Genomic DNA, 24267 nt, shown 5'->3' on the forward strand with positions numbered 1-24267 from the left:
TCTGTGCACTGTTGCTCTCCACTTTTACTTGCCTGGACATATGACATCTCACACTAACACGCCAGCTATGAACTTAAGGATGATAAAATCACATCACCGTCTGGCTGGCACTGTGTTATAGACCCACGTCTAGCTGTGGTAGCCAAAGCCCCAAAGGGTAACCATTTGGACCCTTGGTTATTGGTGTTGGGTCCTGGTGTGGTAGGATGCCAGGTACTGTGGTATTTTGCTAGAACTCTTTGAGAGGCAGACAAACCCACTAAGAAGACCTCTAGGTTCAACATGCTTCAGTATGGCAAGCACCAAAATTCGCCAGCTTCCTGGGAAGCTCGCCTAGATCACCTAAGGACATGTGGGACACTGGCGTAAAGATGTCAGACAACATGGAGAGCCTCACCACCTTACAGTCTGCATCGTGACTGGGCACTTGACCCATAGTTCACGACGTGAAGTTTCCTACAGTATAGAATCTCCGGAAGGAGCATATTTTCTAAACCTTTCATATCTTTCCATTTCTGTCTACACTAAATGCAATCCATATTCTGTTATTTAAGAAACAGCCGAAAATGGCTCAATTTCATTTTTCCTCACTATTCTCATCTCTCTCCCTTCACTTCCTGAGAACGGCACTTCTTAACCAGGTTTTTCTGTTAATGTAGTACAAGAAAAATGGATGTCAGAATGATAACTGTGTCAGGCTAGGAGACAGCTCTTTGATAGAGAGCTTGCTGTCCCTAGTGCTCTAACTTTCCTCTAAAAAGGCATTAGAAAGATAAATGGCACAAATAACTATAAATTGATTATCAGCTCAGTCCAAGAGTTTTCATATGTGCACATTTATGGGGCATTTGCCTTTATACCCCAGTGAACAAACCTGTGAAATATGCACATCAGTACTTTGCAGAGCATTGCTTCAGGAATTATAGATGCCTCCTACTTCAAGCATTGAGTGCATTAGAGAGGTACAGAGACCGGAAGGAGAAGCTGAGACAAGAGGATTGCCACAAATTCTAGGCTAGCCCAAACCGTAAAGTGAAAGCGACTCTCAGAACAGCCTGAGCTACATTGTGAGACCCTGTTGCCGAAGATCAACCCAAACAAAGTATAAAGAAAGCCTGTAGCCAATCAAAGGCAGAAAAGATACTTAGTACGTTATGGCCGGGGAGGCATCACAACATAAAAGTCCTGAGGCAAATCTTTTGTTTTACAGTCTTTGGGATTAAACTTCGGCCTTGCGCATGTTAGACAAGTGCCCAGTGACTGAACCATAGCTCCAGCTTTCTTTTTACTTACTTCTTGTTTTAAAACAAGGTCTCACTAAGTTGCCAGGGCTTACCCTGAACTCATGCTGTAGCCAGGCAAATCTTGAACATGCCATCTGTGGTAGAGTATCTTTAGAGCAATAGAGAAGTAACAAAGGGCACCTCCTATCCTCCTGCCTCAGCCTCCTGAGCAGCTGAGATCACAAGTCTAGGTTTTAGGTAATCTTGGTTGTAATTTTTTCACATTGTGAATATGTCGAATCACTGAGGATAAACCTGGAGGGCACCATGTGTTTAGTGGGAAGAAATGTGTAGAGGACAAGCCCAGGGACTTTCTCTTGCCATGTCTAACGTGTCTCTCTTCACTCATCTGTTCTACTCTCTTCCTTCCTGCCCTGCAGTGCATCATCCAAGGACTCATCTCAAAGCAAAATCATCTGCTTCACTCTGGGTCAGAAAAAGATCTCTAGGTTAGCAGTCCTCTGTGTCCTGCAAAGCATGGTGTATACCCAGCCCACTCTTCCCGTTGCCTCCTGGCTGGCTGAGTTCCCCTTTGATTCCCCTCCCTGCTCCATGGCTCCAGTTACCCAAACCCAAATATGCTTTGGCTAATGATTTAGCTTGGGGAGTTCTGAGAGTGGCCTTGGATGTGAGTTGTATGTATGAGTGCGTGAGAAACTTTGTGTGTGGCTGGCTCAGACTGGATGTTTTTCGCGTGCTGATTTCACCTCACCACAAGAATCCTGCTCAAAGGAAGAGGTGAGTTTCCAGGTAGTTATATGGCGATTTTATGATGAATGTACTTGCTTCCTGCTTCATCCCAGCCCTAATCTGCATCTCCTTTCTGTGTGCCGTGCTTTGGCTATGGTCATTGTTGCTCAGTTACTAATTGGGGTAGTTTTCCTTGTGAGCTGAGATCTGAAATGTGAATTCAGAACAGAAGGCTGTCTTGTCTTGTCATTGTTTTTGGATTCTCCTGCATACCACAGGAAGGTTGCCTCAGTTTCCTGAGGGGGAAATACAATAGTCTGCAAGCATCCTTCCCAGAGCCCTGAGATGGATGCCTGCATCTGGTGCGGGGAAACCCCCGTTACACTGTAACATCTACAGTCTTATTTCATCCTTACAGCATCCATAAGGCAAGGAGGTAGATCATGTTCATAGCCCCATTTTACAGACAGCGAAACTAAAATTTCACAAGTGTGATCATTGCCCCCAGGCTACACAGAAGATAGGAAAGAACCCAAGATGTTTTCACCAGAACCCTTAGGCCGTGCCACCATTTTCTTCTTTTACATTCCGCTGTTGTGTAGTTATTCAAACCTACTGCTTCAGCCACTGTCCCTGCCTTTTCCTTTCCTCTGCCCTGTGGCCCTGAGAGAAGCTGCACTGGGCCATCTGCCCCTTCTTCCCAAGGAGCTGCCTCTTGAAGGTGAGGAAAAACTGGCCCTTCGTTTCATCCATATACAGTCACCAGCTGTCCCCTCCACTAGGCTCTAGTAACCTTTTGTAATCAATTTCTTTTTCTGAAAAACTTGTACGGAGCAACACCCAGCCTGGGAGCAACCTGAGTGGTGAGGGAGAAGCTGCAGAGCGCCGTGCCTCGGTGCTCAGCATGCACATGTTGGCTGCTTTCCCTGGTGAAGGAGGGGAGGCCGCAGCAGGAGCGGATGCCCCTGCTCTGGTACAATGATCCCACTGACTCCGAACCCCATGCGAATGTGTATACACATGAAAAGAAGGAGGGAGCCTGGAGGAACCTGTGTCTTTCCCACAAGACCCAGTGCCATGCCCCAAGAGATAAGAGGACAGGAGCTGGCTGGGAAACTGTCTAGCAGAAGCACATGCCTGAAAGGAGGCAGCAGGAGTGAGGAACTGAAGGCGAGGGAGCAGCTACCCCACCCTGAGCCTGTACAAGGAACAGAGCTCCTAGCTTCACTCTCAGCTAAGGTCTGGCTTCCTTTAGAGTCGTCACATCCATTGTCAGTGTGTCTTTTGAGTGTTCTTTCTCTGTGTTGAGGCCAGCAAAGGAATAGACTCATACTCCTGGGCTCCCCTCTTCTGGATCCTACCCCCAAGCATCATCCTGATCAGGACTGAGGCTGATGAAGCATCATTAAGTACAGCAGCACTTACTCTAGTTGAGTAAGTTGACAGAAGAGACACCTGCACCTTCTGGACGAGTAGACCACCTGCCCCTAGAACCACAACTCTTTTGGTGCAGTGTAAACACTGATTGTATTCCTGCCAGAACCAAGTACCTTGGTAGACACCAGAGATCTTCAGCAGAGTGAGAAGCCTTATCCTTGAATGCGGACCTCATGCATTTCTGGCATCACCATAGATCTTCAGCAAAGTGAGAAAGAAGCCTTACCCTTGAATGCAGCCCTCATGCATTTCTGGCATCCCCACACAGTCAGTTCACCATGTTCTGCCTACAGGAGGCAGAAAGGCATGGTGCCATGAAGGTGTAGCCACCACTTAGCATGACTTGATAAATGATCTTATCTTTAGGAGTGTGTGTTTGTGTCTACTTTTGTTTCACATACTGTGTCCTGGGGATTCCCCAGCAGCTCTGGAATATCACTAGTACCCACTGAGTTGAAGATCCATGGAGATACTGGCTTCTACGTTGAGCGAGGCCAGGTAAGGCAAACAGGCAGAGTGGATTCTGTCTTAGGGAGTGGAATCAGATTAGTGCGAGAGCCAGGCCTCGGCCTAGCTGCCGAAAAGCAGATGCCCTGGAAATGAGAGATTTAGCATTTAATCATCTTGTCTGGCAAGAAAGCATCTCTGATCCTGGGCTCCCCACCCCAGCATGTGCACACAAGCTGCCATGCTTCCTGGGAGGGACACCCCTCTACTCCCAGCCTTTGAAGTGGTTTGGGAGAGAAGAGCTGCTCTCTTCCCATCAGCACGTACAGTGCGTGGAGCAGAGGCATGGGGCCTCGGTTGTAGGTTCCATGCCAGGAATGAGTTCAGTCCCCTGCTTGGTGTTCTGCACACTTTGGAGAAATTACCATGGCTCTCAAAGAACCAAGACTTGTCTTCTGCCTTCTCAGAGCACCTCCCTTACATTTAATTTTTTTCAAAGTACCACATATGCTTGGAGAAACCCATCTGTGCCTCCTGTCGATTTGAAGCTGGATATGGAATGATCATCAGTAGTGAGGTTCTACCTGCAGAGCTTCTTGGGGCCTTTTGGTGCTGTGAGTGGCACAGGGCAAATCTGCCTGCCTGCCTCTTGCTGCCTTGCTTCAGTGAGGCTGTGTGGTGGGCAGCATCTGCCATGCCACCCGCAGCTGTTTCTATGGGTCAGACACAGCGCTACAGCAAGGCAGATTCTGATGTGACTGACAGCACATGCTTCCAGGCTGGGGTTGATCCAAGTTCCCGTGATACACAAGGATGTTAACAGTAATGAACTGCAGGATGTTTAGCCAGAGGCCCCAAGCCTGCGTGAGGCCATGGGTTTGTGTCACTGGGAAAGAAGACATACTCTTATTTTTAGCTCCAGCTCTGTCTTAATTAATGCTTCAGTCCTGAGGGCTAGGACACAGTCCAAGCTCCTAGCATGACCACAGATCTTCCCTCCTCTGGTCTTGTTCACTTCCCCTGGCTGGTTCCCTCCACTCTATCCCTGAAGAACTATCGCACTCCAGCTCTTTCCTCCACCCTCTTTTAGTGCTCTTTGTCTCTGAGACAGGGTCTTGTTTTGTAGCCCAGAATGGCATTGAATGAGGGTAGTGTTCCTGTCTCAGTCTCATCAGTGTAGGTGATAGGTGTGAGCCACCGTGTCTAGTTATGCTGTGGTCTGCATTGCATACGAGGCAGACACATCCTGCCACTGAGCCAGATCCTTAGACCTTTTTAGATCTCACTGAGTTGTTTTGACTTGCCTTGAACATACTCTGTAGGTCAAAAATGCCTTCCTTCTAAGTATTTAGAATCTAGAGCCACCATGTGTGGCTTCACCTCTGAACTTTCTGCACGCTCTCACCGTGTGCAGCGTGCTTTCCCTTCTAAGCCTATATCCACATTCCCCTTCTACATGCCAGATCTGGATCTTGCTCTGGGCTCTCTTTAGACCATCTCTGACCTTGAAACTCATCATTTCCTTTCTACGAATTGCCTCTTTGCATCCACACACACGTCACCTAGATGCAAGCTGGGATCAGCCGGCTCCTCGGATCTGGGGAGGACTATGCAGACTAGTGCTACTTCTGCAGCCAAGCAGAGTGCCCTCTGGTGATCACCCTACCTGGGACACTATGAGTGCCTTTGACTTTGAAATCCTGCACTTACAATTTTATACTGAAATTTATTTTAAAAAGTAAAAGAAAGAAAGAAACTTACTTTGAACTAATTCAGTTGTACATTGATACACTATTCCAAGGTATGCCGTGGTTGCCTCATAATTGAGTTCTTTTTTCTTACTTAATGTACATTCATCTCTGGTCTTTGTATATGACATGGTGTCTTTGTTAGTGTTACTATTGTTGTGGATAACACCATAACCAAAAGCAAGTTGAGGAGGGAAGGGTTTATTTGGCTTATGCTTTCACATCATTGGAGGAAGTCAGGACAGGAACTCAAACAGAGCAGGGGCCTGGAAGCAGGAGCTGATGCAAAAACAATGGAGGGGTGCTGCTTACTGGCTTGTTCATTGTGGCTTGCTCAGCCTGCTTTCTTAGAGAACTCAGGACTACCAGCCTAAAAGTTGGGTCACCCACAATGTACTGGAACCCTTCCCCATCAATTGCTAATTAAGAAAATGCCCTACAGACTTACCTGCACGCTAATCTTATGAGCCACTTTATCATTTGAGGCTCCCATCTCTCAAATGACTGTAGGCTGTATCAAGTTGACATAAAACTAGCAGTAAATGTGGCTTTTGCTAGAGTCTTCAGATGGTTGGACTTCAGAGCAATCATTTCAAGCATCAGAGGAACATTGAGCCATGGCTACGATGAGGAATCCGGAACTGTCCTTCTCAGTCCCAAATGAAGATTATTTCACTAATGTGAGGCTACCAAGTGAAGTTCTCCATCACAGACAAAATGGTTTCTCTTATGTAATGTTCTTTAACAAGAAAAAGAGCCCTGTTTGACAACAGCTATCTTGCCTCTTTGAAAATACTGATTGCAGATACTGGTTTTTGTCCCGTCTCTTCTCAAGTGCTTAGGTCCATCTACTTCCTTCATCTGATTCTTTTTTTGTACCATAGTGTGCTTCCTTTATGATGATGTCCAGCTCCTTACAAATCAGTGCCAAGCAGGGAGGATGAGAGGGGAACTCAGCGGTAGCAAGTAATTGCAACAAACTAGGTATTGAGTCCCATTTCAAATGTACAGCCATCCATTGGTTAGCTATTATTCCAAAGTTATAGATGGGGAAGATGAATGTCAGATGTGAGGCTGGCTCAGAATGCTGTGGGTGGGAAAGCTTGCTTTCTGTCCATTACACCACACTGCCCCCCAGAGCAAACCTATCCTGTGCTTACATGGCTGGCTTCTGTGCTGTCCTAAAGGTCTCCTGTGGTCCAGCCCTGGGTAAGCACAGTGGAGCCTCTCTAGGCACTCTGAAAGGATTTTGTCTTGTCCACTTTTCCGCTTTGTGCTTCCCTGCTCTTTTCACCCCCCTGTGGAAGCCTGCATTACAAAAAACCTCCGCTGTGACATTATCTTGGAACAAGTCTGTAACCTTCCTCCAGCCAGTCCTATATGTGGGGATAAAGACATCTGCAGCCAACCTAAGAGCCGCTGTGTGTGCCTGTTCTGGCAGTGGATGTGAAGTCACGTCACTGAACATGGAGGATTTTCAGGACACTGCAGCAGAAGCAGATCCAAGTGACACTAAGGTCCCATCGCTGGATCTCCTTGAACAGTTGTGCTGACCCCCACCCCCCTCCTGATGCTGGAACTGCTGGGGATTTGCACCAGTTCTGTCTTTGTGGGAGTGAAAGCAGAGGTGGCAAAATCACAGAGGGTGAATGCTCCTCGCACAGCAGGAAGCAATGCCTTCAGGACTCAGCTGTGGCTGGCTAGGGAACAGCCACCCCCTGCACCTCTCCCAGCTCCTAGTCCGGATCCTGCCAGCTTTTTAACTGGATCAGTTTTACAGTCCTCTCACACCAGCTCATGTTCTCTGTGCGCTCTGCAACCATCTTTCTTGCTGAGCCAACAAGAAAAAGTTTAAAGCATTTGCTGCTTACATCTAAAATGCTTCCAGACACTAGGCTTCTTTGGTGCTTGCCGAATCACATGGAAAGAGAAGGCTGAAAGCTTTATGAGTTGAAAATTCAGGCTTATCATTGGGTCTAGTGCTGGTCAGCAGAGACTCCAGTTGCTTTTAAACACAGCTCAGTGGGTTTTGACTGAAAGATACAACTAAATATGTCATCATGTATTCATCTTTCAACTTTAATTATTGGAAACAGCCTGCTTAGTAAGTCCCAGAACCAAAATTCTGATTTGAGGGGTCCTTCCCCTTCCCTCTCCAGGGAATACTCCTTGACATCTTTAGACACACTACAAAGAAATCTGGCAGCTTTACTTTCAGAACCACCCAAAACGAGGTTTTATTTAAAGGGAAAGTGTGTATTTGTCTTTAGACTAACTGAATCCTGCTGTTTTTACAGATAGTCTCATGACTTTATAGGTTGACTGTAGAGAGAAGCTGAGTCTCAGCCTCAAAGGGATGCCACAGAGACAGGTTGTCAGGTGTTGAAGGAAAGTGTCTAGCCAGACGAGCGCTGGCAGCCAGGCCTCAGGTTTGTACTGCAGATGTGGTGGGTTTGAGTGGTAGCACTTTGCTTTCTTACCGTTATAAACTAAATCCTTGCCTTAATGCCTACACCCCTGGCTTATGGCAAACACTATTTCCAACACAGTGCACATGGGAAATAGAATTCAGGGTTAAGCCATTATGCTCTGTGCTGGATGGAATCAGGGATGTTGTGGTTTGCTCATCTTGAAAAGTAAGAACACCTGTCTCAGAGGATAAGGAGGATGGGTTTTATATTTCTCATCAGCAACTTTATTCTTAGGGATTTTCCTTCAAATTTTCTTCTTACTCAAAGGAATTGCATTCCCATTTTGCCATTGGGGTTTACAGGGGCCATTATGAGCCTTAGTGTTTGCTGTATTCCACCAGTTTTTTTGACTGTCCTTCTCCACAGACCCAGTGCCTGAGTTTGTTGGGTTTCTTGTTGTTGATCTCCTGCATGGTTGCAGTCCTTTCTGGGACACTGCTGTGCTTCTAAGACTGACTGCCTTACTCTTTGGCTTCTACATTTTAGACTTCCAGGTCCCACCGCAAGAGTGGCCGCTGCAGGCAGCGAGGCCAAAACTCGTGGAGGGTCAGCTGCCGCCAGCAACCGACGGAGCCAGAGCTTTAACAACTATGACAAGTCCAAACCTGCCGCCTCTCCACCCCCACCCCCACCACCAAGTAACCACGAAAAAGGTGAGTCATTGTCTCCGGAGTCCTCCGTCAGTTTGTCTTCATAGCAGACATGTCTGGTTCTTTTGGGTGAGTTTGGGTGGAGTCAAGACCAAGCTGGCAAACAGGATGGAGAACTGTGGTACAAACACACACATGCTTAGCAAGAAGATTGTTATCAGTGGCGTTAACACAGTGGGGAAGCACTGTTGATTCACAGCCAGGCAGCTAGCCAGCCAGAGAAAGGCATTTATTTGGTCATGGCCAGTGAGACACTTGGCTACAGATTAGAAACAAAATGGCATTTGAAATTTGAGGTTAAATTTTCATAGAGTATATGCTTCGCAGTAGAAGGGTTTGGGAGAAAGACAGGTTTCTTGGGGCATGCCTTGGGACCCATCAGAAAGATGAGAAAGCATTAGGAATATGGGAGCTTTTACCTGTGAAAAAGTCAGGGATGTGGCTCAGCTAAAGGGAAGCACTTGGTTGTGAAGCACTGGGTTGTGGTGTTATAATGGTATTTGACTGTCTGAGCTTTTAGGATGGAGGAAAAAACAAGGTGAGTGGCCCTGTGGAAGACCTCCATGGAAGGTAGTAAAGCAAACCTTTGCTTGTTCAGGAAACTAAGGTGGGTTACATCAGTCTTCAATTGAAGAGAAGCCCTGCCTCTGCGCCCAGCAAGCAGAGAGGGTAGAACCCAGGTATCTCAGAAGCATTTCCTGTGGTGACATGGAGGTACCCTGGAGCATACACTGACCGTGTCACGCCATTCTCTTGAGATACAAGCATGCTGCCCCTCGGTCCCTGAAGTTGCTCAGAAGCCTGGGCAGCCCTCATATTGTACGTGAATTTAGCTCCATCCTATCTACTCCCCAAACCAGAGACCCTTGAGCCATGGAGCCTGATTCCATGGAGCCTGATTCCCTTGAGAGCTGACTAATGATTACATCCCCTTCAGAGTAGGGGAGATATTTTTATTTTTATGAGGCTGACAGATTTTTCAACCAAGGCACCAGGAACTGTGAAACCAGTACTAAAGTCTTATTCAGGGTATATTGTTTCTCTCTTGGTTTCTGTATCACCCAAAATCAAGGTTTTTGTTTAACCTATATAGTTTTTTAGCCTGTTTGTTTCACTTTTGTGGTGCTTGGAATCAAACCCAGAGCCTTGTCAGGCTAGACAAATGTATCACTGAGCTACACCCCTCACGTCTTCTTCTCTTTACTTCACCAGGCCTAAGTGGTATTCTTTATAAAATTGTGCTTGAAGGAGTTGGAGCAGTGGATGCTGTTTTTGCAGAGGATCCAGTCCTAGCACACAAGTTGGGCAGCACATAATCACCTGTAACTCTAGCTCCCAGGCATCTGACTCTCTCTTCTGGCCTCTTCACTTGTACTTACATACACACACCCACATACAGACAGACATACAAACATACACATAAGTAAAACAATTGAAAAAACTCATAAATTTGTGCTTGGAATAGAAAAATCACATCTGTTTGCAAAATGGTACAAGAACACACATTTTAAAAAGCTCTTTTATATTTCTTAACAAGCACCAGTATAAACCAAAACTGTAATACCCTTCCAGAACTTTCACAGTGCAGTCATATAAATACAGCACATACATATAGGAATGCTTTGGGTTTTACCTCAGTAAGGAAAAGCTATTTTCTTTTTAGTTCCCCCTGTGTCACAGCCTCATTTAATCCCACTTTGAAAAGGATGTAAAAAAAAAAAAAAGGTTCGAAAACTTGCCACCAATGCAGAGACAGGGAGGGGCATGTATTTTGGAACAAGGAAAACTATTTTAACATGCTGAACTAATAAAGCCACTAGGTAAATCTGACCTACATCATCAATATTGATGTGACTATCAACAGAACTCTTTTTTTAGTTGGGTTTGAGACTAAAACTTGCAGCCTCCCTTTCTCCTCTGCCTGTGAGGTCTCTGAAGAGCTGTGAAGTACATGAGTTGCTCAGCTGTCCTTGTCATTGGACCTCTAATGTGAGGACCACTCTGCTTCCGGGGGGCGGGGAAGGGGTCTCCTCCTCTGGTCTCTTGTCAGCTGCATCACCCCTTTGCTCTGCTCTTCTTGTCGGGAGACACGGTTAGATGTCCTCTAGCATTTTGTCATGTCTGACTTGCACTGGGTTGATTGATTAAGAATGGTGACAGCTCTGAGTCAGTGATTAGGAGACAGGACTGTAGAATATTTACCCATGTTGGGCGTTGCACCAGCACTCTGACGTGACATCACGAGTCTAGATGGAATGAATCTGGTAATCTAAGTCCTGCAGAGGAGAGAATATGATGACCCCTCTTTCGTTTGCTTGTGACCATGAACATAGACTGGGACGGGACTAGCATCAGGCTTGTTGTGGGAAGTCAGGGACTAAGATGTTGCTTCGCGGAGGCATATAGAGAGGAGAGGTTCCCATGTGTTCTGTAGCAGAGGTGCTTGAGTCTTGAGCACAAAGCAGACATAACCAAGCCTGCTTCGGAGGGGAATGTGAGTGATTCCATCTGCATTGCTTTCCCCTGGTGCTAGGACAGGCACTCAGGAAGGACTGGTTGCTCTAAAATATTTTCCCTAGTGTTGCTCTGGTTGTTGATCTGAGAACGGATCTGCTAGTTTGCTTTTGCATTAAACTTGAGATCTGTAATGGACCTGTCCATGAAGGCCACAGTGATAGGGAGGGCTCATTGGTCATTCTGGAGCTTTGATCAGAAGAGAAAGAGGATATCCTCTGCCAGAGAGAGCAGAGGACAAGTGTCATTTCTGGGAAGCATCTGAAAAGTTACTGTGGTCTATGGCTGCAGTCCATCATGGGGGAGAGGGAGGTCTTAGAAGACGAGCTTAAGTATGCGCCAGGGACCACTGTTGCACTTAAAGTATGCTCTAGAAAGTTGTCTGGGGACAGAACTCTATATGTGGATAGACCAGAGCAGGCTTCCATACTCAGTGTCCTCACAGGGCCCTGGAAGAGGAAAAGATGGCCAGCTGAGAAGCCATGCATCTCAGAGGTCAGACTACAGGTGTCTGGAAAAATTTTGGCCTCCAGCTAAAGGCAAGGCAAATACTGTCTTGACAACCGAACTTGAATTCTGGCTAGGGGTATAAGCTGCCTATAGTTAGCTATCACCAGGGTATCTACTCCAGATCACCTTTAAAGACTATTGCAGGCCATCCTGGTGTCTCTGGACTCAGAGGGATGCACACAGCCATTGTAGGTGCCGGCAAAATCCCCAAAATGCTTCTCCACTGGGGTGGGTTTTGCTAAAGCAGGCACCAGCCATCTGGGTATGCCCAGGACTCCATCAGGACTGGCCCACAACCACTGTGTCAGAGCTGCAGCTCTCGAAACAGCAAGTCTCCCCACTTCTCAGAGACTCAGCTTGTTGCTCAGTGAAGAGGTACCAGCAGACCCTCAGGAAGTTACATGCATAGTGTTCTGCTTGTGTTTTGTTTGGTTTTGTTTTTTTCCTAGCCCAATCCAAATTCTTTGTCCCAGTCACCTCTCCATCGGTGGTAGACATTTGAGTGAAGGGTCTGCTACCATTTCCTCAGAGCTGGAGTTAGCTGACATTGTCAATTAGCTGGCACTAGAAACCCAGAGTACTACCTGTTACCAGTTGCCTTTCACCATTAGGACAGGGTGGCTGTGGGTCTTGCCACAGGTTTCTTCATATGGCTTGACCTCACACCATAGCTTTTCTTTGGTCCTCAACAATTTATGGAGAGGGTCTAACTGAATAGATAGAAAGTCCCCCATACACACGGAGGCTCACCACTCCAGAATTGTCTGTGCTGATGTAGTCCATGAAAGGTGTCCACATGATTCCAGTGAGAACAGAGTCCACATGGGTGGCTGTCACAGTGATTGACTGGTCCATGATCTAGGCTAGGTAGCCTTGGCAAATTCAAAACTCTAGATTATTGGTTCTCTCTCTCTCTCTCTCTCTCTCCCTCTCCATCCCCTCCCTCCCCCACCGTATGAATGTGTGTGCATGTGCACACATACCAATCATAGCATTCATCTGGAGGTAAGAGGACAACCTCAGGTTGTCCCTCCCCTCCCTTCTTGTTCGAGATAGGGTCTCTTGCTCCTTGCAAGCCGGCCAACAAGCTTCCAGGGATTTTTCTGTCTCTCTACCTACCATCTCACTGCTGGGACACTAGGATTATGGGCCCATGCTACTGCCTCTGGCTTTAGCTGGGTTTTGGCGTCCTCATGCTGGCACAGTGAGCGCTTTACCCACCAAGCCATCTCCTCAACCCAATTATTATTTTTTAATTATGCTTTGGCTTGGGAGCCCTGGACAATGTCAGAATGAGGGAGAAAGAGTAAGGAAGGAGACTGAACATAGAGACCAAACCTTCCATGACGTCAGTGCTGGGCAGCTGTGGCCTGTGGGATACATGGAGTCACCAACTGGCGAAGGGCAGCCTTTGTCACTACTTCTCAAATGCATAATTTTTCAATGGCTCTTTTGTTAAATACAGTAGATAGCCTGAGTTGTAACAATATGGAATATTTCCCCATAGGACCAGATTATTCAGTTTGCATTTTGTAGTAAAGGGCTCTACAAGTTCACCTCCCATGAATCATCCTTAGAAACAGAGGTTGCTCGCCACTGACTTGTCTCATACTCTTTATGTGTGAGAATTAAGTTGAATGTTTTGGTTACTGAATTTTTAGAAGCAGGTGGGGGCTGGAAGGATGGCTCATTAATGCTTATGAGTGCCGGTGTTCTTTTAGAACCCAAGTTCAGTTTCTAGCACCCACGTGAGGCAGCTCAGAATTGCCTGTAACTCCAGCTCCAAGGGATCCAGCACCTTCTAGACTTCACATGAATTCACACTCACATGTGTATATACCCACACAGACACAGACACCCATATACACATAATTAAAATAGTAAAATGAAAACGTAAAAGAAATGGGCTTCATTGTAACATTTTCATACATGTACATCAGTGCACTAATTTTTTTAATGTTATTTTTATTTTGTGTGTGTGGGTGTTCCGCCTGCATGTATGCCTATACGCCACATGCAGTGCCAAGGAAGCCAGGAGAGGGAGTTGGGTCTCCTAGGACTGTAATTACAGAGGGTTATAAGCCTCTGTGGATACTGGAAATACACCCCGGGTCCTCTGTAAAGCCGTCAGTGCTCTTAACTTCTGCGCTACCTCTCCAGCCCCTGTGTACTAATTTTTATTCAACTACCCCACTGCTTTCCCCTCTACCATGTCCCCCAGCTTTACCTGCCATACTACATCCCATTAACTTCTCTTCTTCTTCTCCCTCCCCTTTATAGTCTCCTTTCTTTTTTTTTTGTTATGTGCATACACATGCACACACACACACTACATACACATAAACATATGTACAAACACACATATTCACACACATGCACATATGCACAAGTACACCCACATATGCATGAACACATCTAGATTACTGTGAGAGAAGGCTTGTGTCTCAAGGTATGATCATGGACTGTCAGTCTGTCCGCTTTTCAAGGTGACTATGCAAATATAGATGCTGGACTTCGTAAACATTGCCCTTCTGATACAGGCATTCAAGTTTATATTTAACATAAAGGTGGAAAGCCCTTGCTCTCCTTATTCTCATCTTCTTAGATACACATCACAAGAAACACCATTTTCTAAGTGCTGTGTGCCTCTTAGCAACTGTTTGATGACTTATTGTTAAGGGAGGGAGATAGGTAGTGAGACCCTAACTCAAACCTGGCATGTAGCAGGAGCTCAAAAATGGGGAACCAGGCAAATCTCATATCCACTTTGTCATAACTATATTTAAATTCATTTTCAGAGCCAGCACTTTAGATAGCTAGATGTCATGATTGCCAAGGACTTCAAAGCCAGCTTTGGTCTTGTGGTTTTTACCTTGCAAGTCTTCAAGTTGTTATTATATTTTATGTTTTCATTTTTTCTTGTTCTGGCTGGGCTCATAGAGAATAAGGGGATGGGTTTTGATCCCTTACTTGGGCTGGAGATCTAGCCTGCACTGGGAATGCTGTGCGTCTGATCTGCATGTGATGATTCCAGTGTGCCTCCTCCTGTTTCTCAGTCAGAAAGCAGCCACATGCACGTGAGTTCAGTTTCATCGTAAGCTTCATCAGGCGTAGGCATCTGTGAGTGCTGTTACTCAGGCTTACGCAGTTTGATCTGCAGCACCGGGCCTATTCCATTTATTTAAATAGTCCTTAAAAACATATTTCTGCTAAGTTATGTTTTTGACAGTATTCATCTGCATTTAAAGGTAAATTTTATTTTGGGGTAAATGGAATGAACCTTTACATGAGCATGTAAGGCTCATCTTCACAATGCCAGTGTGACAAGGAAGAGTAGTCACAGGGAAGAAGAGCAACTGAGCGGTGGCCCTCTGGTTCAGCCATAGCCAGTACTTCATGATGAGCTTCTCAGGAATGCACTTGATCGACTTCCTGGGGCTGAAACCAACCTATCAGACAAGATGCCATTTCCCTGCTCCGGTTTACACCCTCACTGTGTAAGCCCTTCCTTAGAATACCAATGTGCAGCTGGTGTGGGAGGGATCCAGGCTCTCTAGATGCTGTACTTCAGGGGTCACAGCAAGAATGCCTGTCTCCTGGTTACAGTAGCCTCTTCGGTGGTAAGCCCATATGCAAATGTGGCCGTGCCACACAACGGTCAGCACCAAGGCACAAAGGACGTGGTTCACAGCATGGTGTCTGAGGAGCTCCTGTCAGGTTCTTCAGCAGTGCCAATGCCTATTTTGCAGTTGGGAGGCTCTGAGCTTTGTGGATGGTAATGCAGGCTTGAGCATCAGAGCCATGGCCTGCCTAATTCTCCTGAGGTGAAGCAAGTCTCTCTGTGCCCTGAGCCTGTTGCCTTTGCTGTCATTGGAGAATCCTAACATTTTTTGCAACTGAAAACTGGATTGCAAGATCCTCAGCCTATAGTGACTCAGTGTGGGAAAAGCAAGGCTTTGGAGGGAAAACAAAAACAAAAATCCCACAACCATCTTGACAACTGGGTAGCCCAAGACAGTGTGCCTCTGCTGCCCTCTCCTGGCTGAGTCCTGTCTTACGCCTCATCTCTTTGCCTAACAATTTTTTTTCTTGATTTTACCTTTTATTAAATCTTTTTTTTTTTTTTTGCCTTATATCTATGGGTATTTTTGCCTGCATGTAGTAAATCTGTGTACCACTTTTATTCCTTGGTGCTTGCAGAGACTAGAAGAGGGCATCAGATCCCTTGGAAATGAATTAGAGATGGTTGTGAGCTCCTTTATGGGTGCTGAGAATCAAACCTGTGTGCTCTGCAAGAGCAGCCAGTGCTCTTAACCATCGAGTTAAGGAACCCTGTTAGAAATGTAAAGACTTGCAAGTTGTCTATACGATCCCATCCAGGTATGGCTTTCCTCCTTTCTTTCCTCCACTTGGGAGAGTGATTATAGACCAAAGAATGTCTAAGTATGTTCAGTAAGATCCCAGTGGCCTGGATGGAGAACTCTGTGTATAGTGATAAGGAACTGACTGAGGGCCTGAGCTAAGCCCCTCCTCCTTGAGGCTGTCACTCACTCCCCCTTAGGAGCAGGATTAACCCTAATGAAGGAGATCTTTGAAAACACTAGTATGTTTTTACTCTAAGAAAGTTATGCCAGATTTATTTGTTTTTACTGAGTGACTAATACCAAATGAGGCAAATCAGTCTACTCTTGATCACACAGGCACCCATCCTACCATTCATATCCTGGGATGTGTCTAAGGTCATTTGTCCAAGTCTTTTCAGGATTGAGTATCAGCCCAGTCACTGATATTAAAGCGTGAAGGAGGGGTGCCAGCCCTGCCCTCCTAGTGTGAGAGACAATTAAAAAAAATTAAAGAATGATGTGATAATTACTTCTCTACAAAAATTTAGATGCCACAAACAACTGTGTGTTTCTGGACTGGGGACCTTCATCAGGATGAGAGCAGCAAGGTTTGCAGGGTCCTCTTTGCTGTGTTTACTCATTTTCTCACACAATGGTTAGGAGCTAAGAAGTTTTAGAACATGGGCTAATGGAAAAAAGCAAGCCAGTTCTCCTGCTGAAGTGAAGATCTATGCCCTACGCTGGTGTTTCCTTCTCTCTATCCATAGGAAATAAAACTAAAGCGTCACAGGAATGGCTTTGAAGGCAGCTCAGTGGTGGACTGCTTGCCTAGTATTCCTAAGACCCTGGGTTTGATCTTATACACACACATACACAACAAAAGTTACAGAAAACAATTTTTGGCTCCATATTAAGAAATAAATAAAGGACTTTCATATCTGTCTTCTCCCAGTTGGACGGATGAATCTTTTTGGGGGAGTTCTCTGGCCCCTACTGGTGTTCTGGCAGGCCAGGTAAGCCCTGTTCTGGCTGCCCTGTGTTAGGTTTCAGCAGACATCCTCGATGATGTTTGTAAACCTGTGAGCTATTATCTCAGGGTAGAGTCTGTATGATTTGTGCAGGAAATACTTTTGTCATTTGGATAATGTCACAGGTATCACCCATAGTTCATGACCTTTCCTTAGGCCCCATCTCCTGAGAAGGCACCCATCCATCCCCAAAATATGTTGTAGCCTTAATGGTGCCACTTACACTCTAGACATTGTTTCTATTACAAGGAAGGAAGGAGGGAGGAGGGGAAGGAGGGAGGGAGGGAGGAAGGAAGGAAGGGAGGAAAGAAAGAAAGAAAGAAAGAAAGAAAGAAAGAAAGAAAGAAAGAAAGAAAGAAAGAAAGAAAAGAAAAGCTCCTATGTGCAAAACTTCTCCCAGTGACATTTGCATTGAGGAGTTTCCCCCATTCCAATTGGGATGATTTCTCTCATAAATTCAGATAAGTTGTGAACTGGCTAAGTGCTTGCTCTGCAGCCATCATCATGGCTTTAGAGACGAACATTGTCACAGAGAAAAAAGAAATCATGGCTACTTGTTGAGATTATATGCATGAGCCCCTAACATGTGGATTTGTTTTTCTGTCCTTTTCTAATGCCAGATAGCCTAGGTTCAGCACTCAAATGCCCATTTCACATACTTACTGTAGGGGGCATCATTTATCAAGCAAATCCCAGCCTGCAGAGAGCAAGTCATTTTAGTCCTTATAGGGAAGAAACCAGTCTCTGCTTTGAAGATTTCTGAGCACTGGAGATGCCTTTATTCTGTCCTGTCCTTCATGTGTTAGACAGGCTGGTCTCGGGCACAGACTTTCTCAGGGGCCAGGATGGCTTTGTATCATGTTAAATCCATCTGGTTCAAGATCAGAATCGGTCTGGGCAGTGTGACTTGTCCAAACAAGATGTGTATACCAGGACAAGGATTTTCATCCATGTTACCCCATGCCAGGCCATGTCACCCCTGTAATCCCTTAGTCAAATCTAAGACACTTCACCTCAATCCTCCAGCAGAAGTGTGTTTCCTTCTCACAGAGCATCTTCACAGCCTCAGGAACAGGAAGTTAGAGAGGAGACGGTGGGAGCTAGCTTTCCTCTAGACTGTTAAGCTGAGCTTGGTGAAACACACTGTGGCTTCCCCTGTGTCCCAGCCCTGAAAAGTAATACTTTCCAATAATAGCTGTGTGCTGTTTCCCACAAGCTTGCAGGTTGACCAGATATTTCTACTGAGGAGTCCCAGGCATGTGAATGTGCCTGGGGTCAGTGAGAACAGCAACAGCCAAGATGACCCTTCTTGGGCATGATTCTTTCTGACTGTTTTCATGGTGTTTAGATAAGTTCTAGGATAAAGGGTTAAGGTGTATAAGACCCACTGAGACCTAGTCTCTTAAAGGAACACCATGGCTTGTCTTCTTGCTTTCCTGCCCATATTTATGAGGGTAGGAAATAGCTTCATAGTCGTACTGAAGAGGGTATGTGACACAGAGAATGGAGACAGAGAGCTGTTCTCCTAATCCTTCTAACACAATATAAGTCAGACATAGTAAGTAGACACTGATTTCCCTTGTCAAGATGGTGATCAGACTGCACTCAGCTCCTAATGTGGGACTTCCAACAACTGTGGGAGACATGCAGAACTGAGGGGTCAAACCATCCTCAGTTTCCCGAAGCTCATAGGTTTCTGAGTGACAGAAGCAGGCAGCTAGTGAGAAGACACACTGGCCTACACTGAAAGCAGTACTCTGCAGATTGGTGCAGTTCTGCTTAAGCCCACTCTTCAGCCATGATTCTTTATCTCCATATTCCTCACATCCCTCCTTTCTCTTGCACACCAACTGGCAGGTGTTATTTAAATGTTCATCTTGGTTTCAGGACTCCCATAGGGATTGGTCCTAGCATCTCTGCATGACTTTGGATCATTAAACACTCTGAACTTCAAGTCCTTGCAATGGACAGAAGAGAACCAACCCTGTGCAATAGAACATTGCTCAATCAGTGAAATTAAATGCACACGAGTCAAAAAAGGATCAAAGGAGGCAATAAGACCACAGCAGCTAAGCTGAAAATCCCAGACTTTGATTCCTATCTTTCTGACTATGGCCTAAAATCTGAAGACGTCACAGACGTTCCTTGCTTTTCCTCAGCAATCCTGAGAAAACCAGAATAGAGGATATTTTTAAAACCAGGAGCCTCAGGGCTAGACATGGCTTAGCAGTCAAGAGCTCATGCTGCCCTTCCAGGAGACCAAGGTTCAAGTCCTAGCACTCACGGCAGGTAGTTCACAACTGCCTGAGATTCCATCTCCCGCGGTGGATGCCTCCGGCCTCCACAGGAACCTGTATCTCCATGAACATAACTATACATTTAATTTTTAAAAATCTTTAAAAGCAAAATAGGTTCTAGGGAGCTAGAACCAGAATGACCTGTCCCCAGAGGACATTCCTAGCAAATGAACACTTACCATCACTTGGTAAATATCAACAGGGTTAGCTTTCTCTCGTGGAATCTTAGAAATGCAACTTATTGATTGTTGAAATGTCCCAGTGATGGCTTGCCGTGGAGGGGAAATCTGAGATGGTTGAGAAAAGCAAGCATGGGAAGATGGGGGTTCGGTTCTTTGTCAGTCAGTCGCCCTTCCCCCCTACCCCCCACCACCCCCCACCATCAAATAGTTAAGTAGATGCGTAAGGAGTATAGAGCCTTCTGTGAGGTTTTAAGGAAGAGGGACTTCACTAAGAAAGGTTACAGGTGATAATTTTCTGCAGCGCATTAGAACAAATGGGTCTTTCATTAGCAGGAGATCTTTCTCCAAGTGTAATTTTTTTCTGTGACTCTTCTCACCACCCCAAAGTGTGGGTACTCTGACTGTCCTAAAATGTCCAGATCCACAATTTGGAGAAACCGTCTGTGTTGTTCTTGGGAACTGGTGACCAAAGTGTCTTTGGGTGGGATAGAGACACCAGAGATGAACTGATTAGCCTATGCATGAAAAGGGTGGGTACAACTTGAGCCCTGCTCTCTGTGAGAGGTTTTGGCCTTGGGGTGCTGGTCAGCAGGAGTTGGCTCTGTCTTGACAATAGAAATGGCCACCGCTTGCTGCCCTCTGATCAGAACTGTTCACTCTCATTAGAGAGCCCCTCAGATCACCTTCTGGCATGAAACCCGCCACAAATCATCAAACAACCAAGGTGGAGGCTGCTTCCTTGAAGTCTCTCCAGGCACTTTGGCACACTTGCCTTTTGGAAGGCTTAGCTAAGCAGAGAGCTTTTGGAGCCTGTGGTGGGGCCGGGGGATCACTCCAGACACTGGGAGCACTGAGACTCACAGCTCACCCCTTGCTCCTAGTCTTGAACCCTTCCTTGTGCACACTCTCTTTCTGCGTGGGTGACTTCCTGGTACCAGCAAGAACACTGTTACCCGGAGAAACAGTGTTTTCTGATAGCCCATGTCTGGAATCTGCAGAGGCCTCTGTGCCCTCTGCTAGCCCTGCCAAGCAGAACTTTTGGCAGAAATGCACATAGTCTGACGTAGTTGCCACCAGCTGAAATTGGGTGTTACAAGAAGCTGATTGTGTGGGGTGTGCGTATGTGTGGAGGATGGAGGAAGGTCGGCTGTCCTGCTCTATCTTCCTCTGCCATATGCTCTTAAGACAGCTTTTCTCTGAATCTAGAGTTAGGCTGGCAGCCAGCAAATCCCATGGACCCTCATGTCCCTGTCTCCCCTATCCCAGTGCTGGGATTGCAGGTGCAGGTGTAGCCATGCCAGACTTTTTACAGGAGAGCTGGGAGGTTGATCCTAATGCTTGTATAGGAAGCACTCTTTCCCACTGAGCCGTGCTCCAGCCCTGAGAAGCTGAGTTTTCAATAGTTACATTCATTTCTGTGTAGGTGTGGAGTATATGTGAGGGTCAGGATGTATATACGTGACAGCACTCATGCAGAGATCAGGGGACAACTTGCAGGGGTCAGTTTCCTCCTTCCACCATGCAGGTCCCAGGAATGGAACTCAAGTCATCAGACTTGCTGGCAACTACCGTATAAATTCCTAATGTGCTGATTTTAACTTTCTTCAGTGACCATGTATGGCTGGCGGCCCCATCGTTGACCAGTACATCTCCAGTTAATACCTTGGTGAGCAGTTAAAAAGTGTGTCTCTGAAGTCTGTCACTAAAATGGCTTTTAATGGACCTAGAGATTTGGCTCAGTAGTTAGGGGCCCTTGGTGCCCCTAGAGAGAATCTGAGTTTGGTTCCCAGCACCCACATGGTGGCTCAAAACCATCCATAACTCCAGTCCAGGGGATCAAAAATCCTCTTCTGACTTCAGTGGCACCAGGCACACACATGGTGCATGCACATATATGTGTGTAGGCAAAACATTCATACACATAAGTATAAATAAATAAGGCTTCTTATTCCATCAAATGTCACACTTGCAACTTGGCATTCTAGCTAGACAGTTACTTCATTAGCAACTGGATCCAACCTGCAGCCCATGATAGCTAATGAATGAGGCCAACCAAAATCGTAAATGTACAATTCGGGAGGGGGTTTAAAACTTCTCTGCGTAGTTCTCAAGGGTGAACTTTGTTGATGACACCCCATGCTCAGCGTTAGAAGCTCCAGCATCTTGCATCATCTTGTGCTGAGGAAATGTTCAGTAACTGTGCACTGAATGCAGTGTGAATGAATAAACACAAAGACGACAATTTTAAAATGGCTTTTTAGTTACACGTCGTATGAAATGTCCAAAAGAGGCAAATCTCTAGAGGCAGAACATGGCGTTGCTGAGGCTGGGTCAGGGAATGGGAGTGTTCTCACAGGGCCATGGACTTTCTTTGTTCTTTGATGAAAGATGTCTGAAAATGAGCTTGTGGCACTGTGTTCGCCAAAAACTTCTGAACATGCCCCTTAGATGTGTGTGTTTTGTTATGGTGGTGAGTTCCACCTCATAGTGTGGTTTAAGAACAGCTTCTTGTTCTCTCTGTAGCAAAGCAGGCATGCTGACCCCAGTTCTCCTTCCCTCTGGGGGTTGGTGTTCAGGCACCTCCCCTGTGCTAGGCCTCACTTTCTCCATGATAGAGGGCTGCTTCGGCTTCAAGGATGGCAAAGACTTTTTGATCTTCCTTCCCTGTATCTATGTAACTTTAACCCCATTTTGAAGACATGGTGTTATGAGTGTACTACACAAGAAACATCAATGGGCACGAACGTATCAAATAACCATACATTTATATCGCTTAGTGGTTTCAGTGACAGCCATTTCTCATATACTCCTGTCTATCTGCTGACCTGGCCAGTTTTTTGTTTTGTTTTGTTTTTTGGTTTGGGGTTTGTTTGTTTGAGACAGGTTTTCTCTGGGTAGCCTTGGCTGTCTTGGACTCACTTTGTAGACCAGGCTGGCCTTGAACTCACAAAGATCCACCTGCCTCTGTCTCCCAAAGAGCTGGGACTACAGGCATGTGTCACTGTGCCTACCTTGGCCAGCTCTTTTATTCTAATCTTAGCGACTAATAATAACTCCTACCACGCACAGCACATCGTAAATATCTCTTTATAACTGTATGCATACATGTGGACTACAGAATAAATTCAAGTTAAAGATGCCTCAGTTTCTGAGGTGGGTTGGGAAAGAGTCTGTTGCAATAGAATAATAAGCAGAGGAAGCTGCAGATAGACCTGCTGGAGCCAGATTTGAGAATGAAGCTGCAGATTTCAGTTGTGATGTGCAAAGGTGGAATTAGGTGCAGGAAACTGTTGAGGAGCAAGAAACACAGGTTAGGTTTGGGTCCAGACTGGCCAACAGGTGGATGGCAGGGACGCTAGTTGCCCCCATCAGCAGCTGTCAAGCCAAAGCTCTAGGGACAGTTGAGAAGTCTTTTGCTGGTTGGTCCTTGATGTACACTCTGTATCAGATGATATGTTGGTATGGATCCTTGCTACCATAGTGTTAGATGTCCACCATTTTATGGGGTTCAGATGAGGGAGTTCTACCCTGTCCTTGGCCTGGCTTGCCTAGTAAGTTTTGGTGCCTGGTTTCACTTTTATGATCTTAGTATGGTCATGTTCCTTTATAGTCTCAATTCACCCCAATAATATTACAGGGTGGCTTCCTTGCTATTCCTATATATACATCATTTATTGGTCTGTCAGTCTGTGCTGGATGAATGGTACCTGATAAATGGCTCAGGTTCTGGGTGCCCCCAGGGCCTGTAGTCATCCTTATCCCTCAAAATGGAGGCAAAAGATACTTGTAAAATGGAGTTCCCTAGACTCCTAGACATAGCCTAAGAAACCATTGTTTTATACAATATGGAGTAGCTGAGGGTAGAGCCTCAGCTCATTAGATGATTTCCAGAGTAGGAGTCCATCCCGTTTCCAGTCACAGATGGTGCCAGCGATAAATGTAACTCTGAGCAGGCAGCTGACATTCCGTCAGAATCCACAGCACTGAGAACTGGCCCAGGCATGAGCACAAAGCCTAAGCCTTCGGCAATCAGGGGAGCTGAGCTCTCTGTCCTCAGGCAGCAAAACTTCTGGGGTCATCGGGAGGTTCCTGGCTGTTGAACAGCACATGGTTTTCTGTGGTTTGTGGTCGAGGGTCCTGTGGGTTTTCTCTTGGAAAGCACATTTCATTAAGAATAGCTTTGAGCTGGTTATTTTCTTCTCTCACTTCTTTTTGAACAGAGAAGAATGCAAAATGGTCACTTCAAGGAAGCAATTCTCCTCCCATGCCTCTTCCTCCTGCCCCCTTCCTCTTCTTTTTCTATTTCATTTCTCTCTTTTTTCTTCTCTGTTTCTTCTCTGCCTTCTTTTCCCCTCTTCCTCTCCCCATCCCTCTCTTCCTTTTCCTTCTTTTCTTACTCATCTTTCCCTTCCTCCTCCCTTTCTTCCTCTTCGTTTTCCTCTTCCCTCTCCCTGCCTCCCCACTGTCACAAAGCCTACCCATGTGTATCAACAGTACATAAATAATTTGGAGTCCTGCTTTCAAGGTGGTGGGCTGGACACAGAGGGCTGCTGTCATGTTAAGACTGGCTGCCCTCATTGCTGAGGCCCCTCTTAAGTACCCAGAGAAGATCTTTTTGGCCCTTTGCATGTGTATGCTCACTGAGCCCCTCCTTTCAATACCAGCAA

The 24267-nt window shown here is 46.0% G+C and overlaps 1 protein-coding gene across 8 annotated transcripts in view; it reads left to right on the forward strand.

Annotated features, from left to right (window-relative positions):
- Nucleotides 1-24267, forward strand: part of Nav2 (neuron navigator 2) — a 348443-nt gene that overhangs the window by 156740 nt on the left and 167436 nt on the right. For 6 of the 8 annotated variants that reach the window (XM_060367213.1, XM_060367205.1, XM_060367207.1 and 3 more), the window contains exons 6-7: nt 1664-1732; nt 8563-8729. In XM_060367213.1, the coding sequence (XP_060223196.1) occupies nt 1664-1732; nt 8563-8729 (236 nt within the window). The remainder of the gene's footprint in view (nt 1-1663; nt 1733-8562; nt 8730-24267) is intronic. The other 2 variants (XM_060367209.1, XM_060367210.1) reach the window with 1 other exon arrangement.

This window comes from Meriones unguiculatus, chromosome 14 (assembly GCF_030254825.1).
Source record: "Meriones unguiculatus strain TT.TT164.6M chromosome 14, Bangor_MerUng_6.1, whole genome shotgun sequence".
NCBI lineage: Eukaryota > Metazoa > Chordata > Mammalia > Rodentia > Muridae > Meriones > Meriones unguiculatus.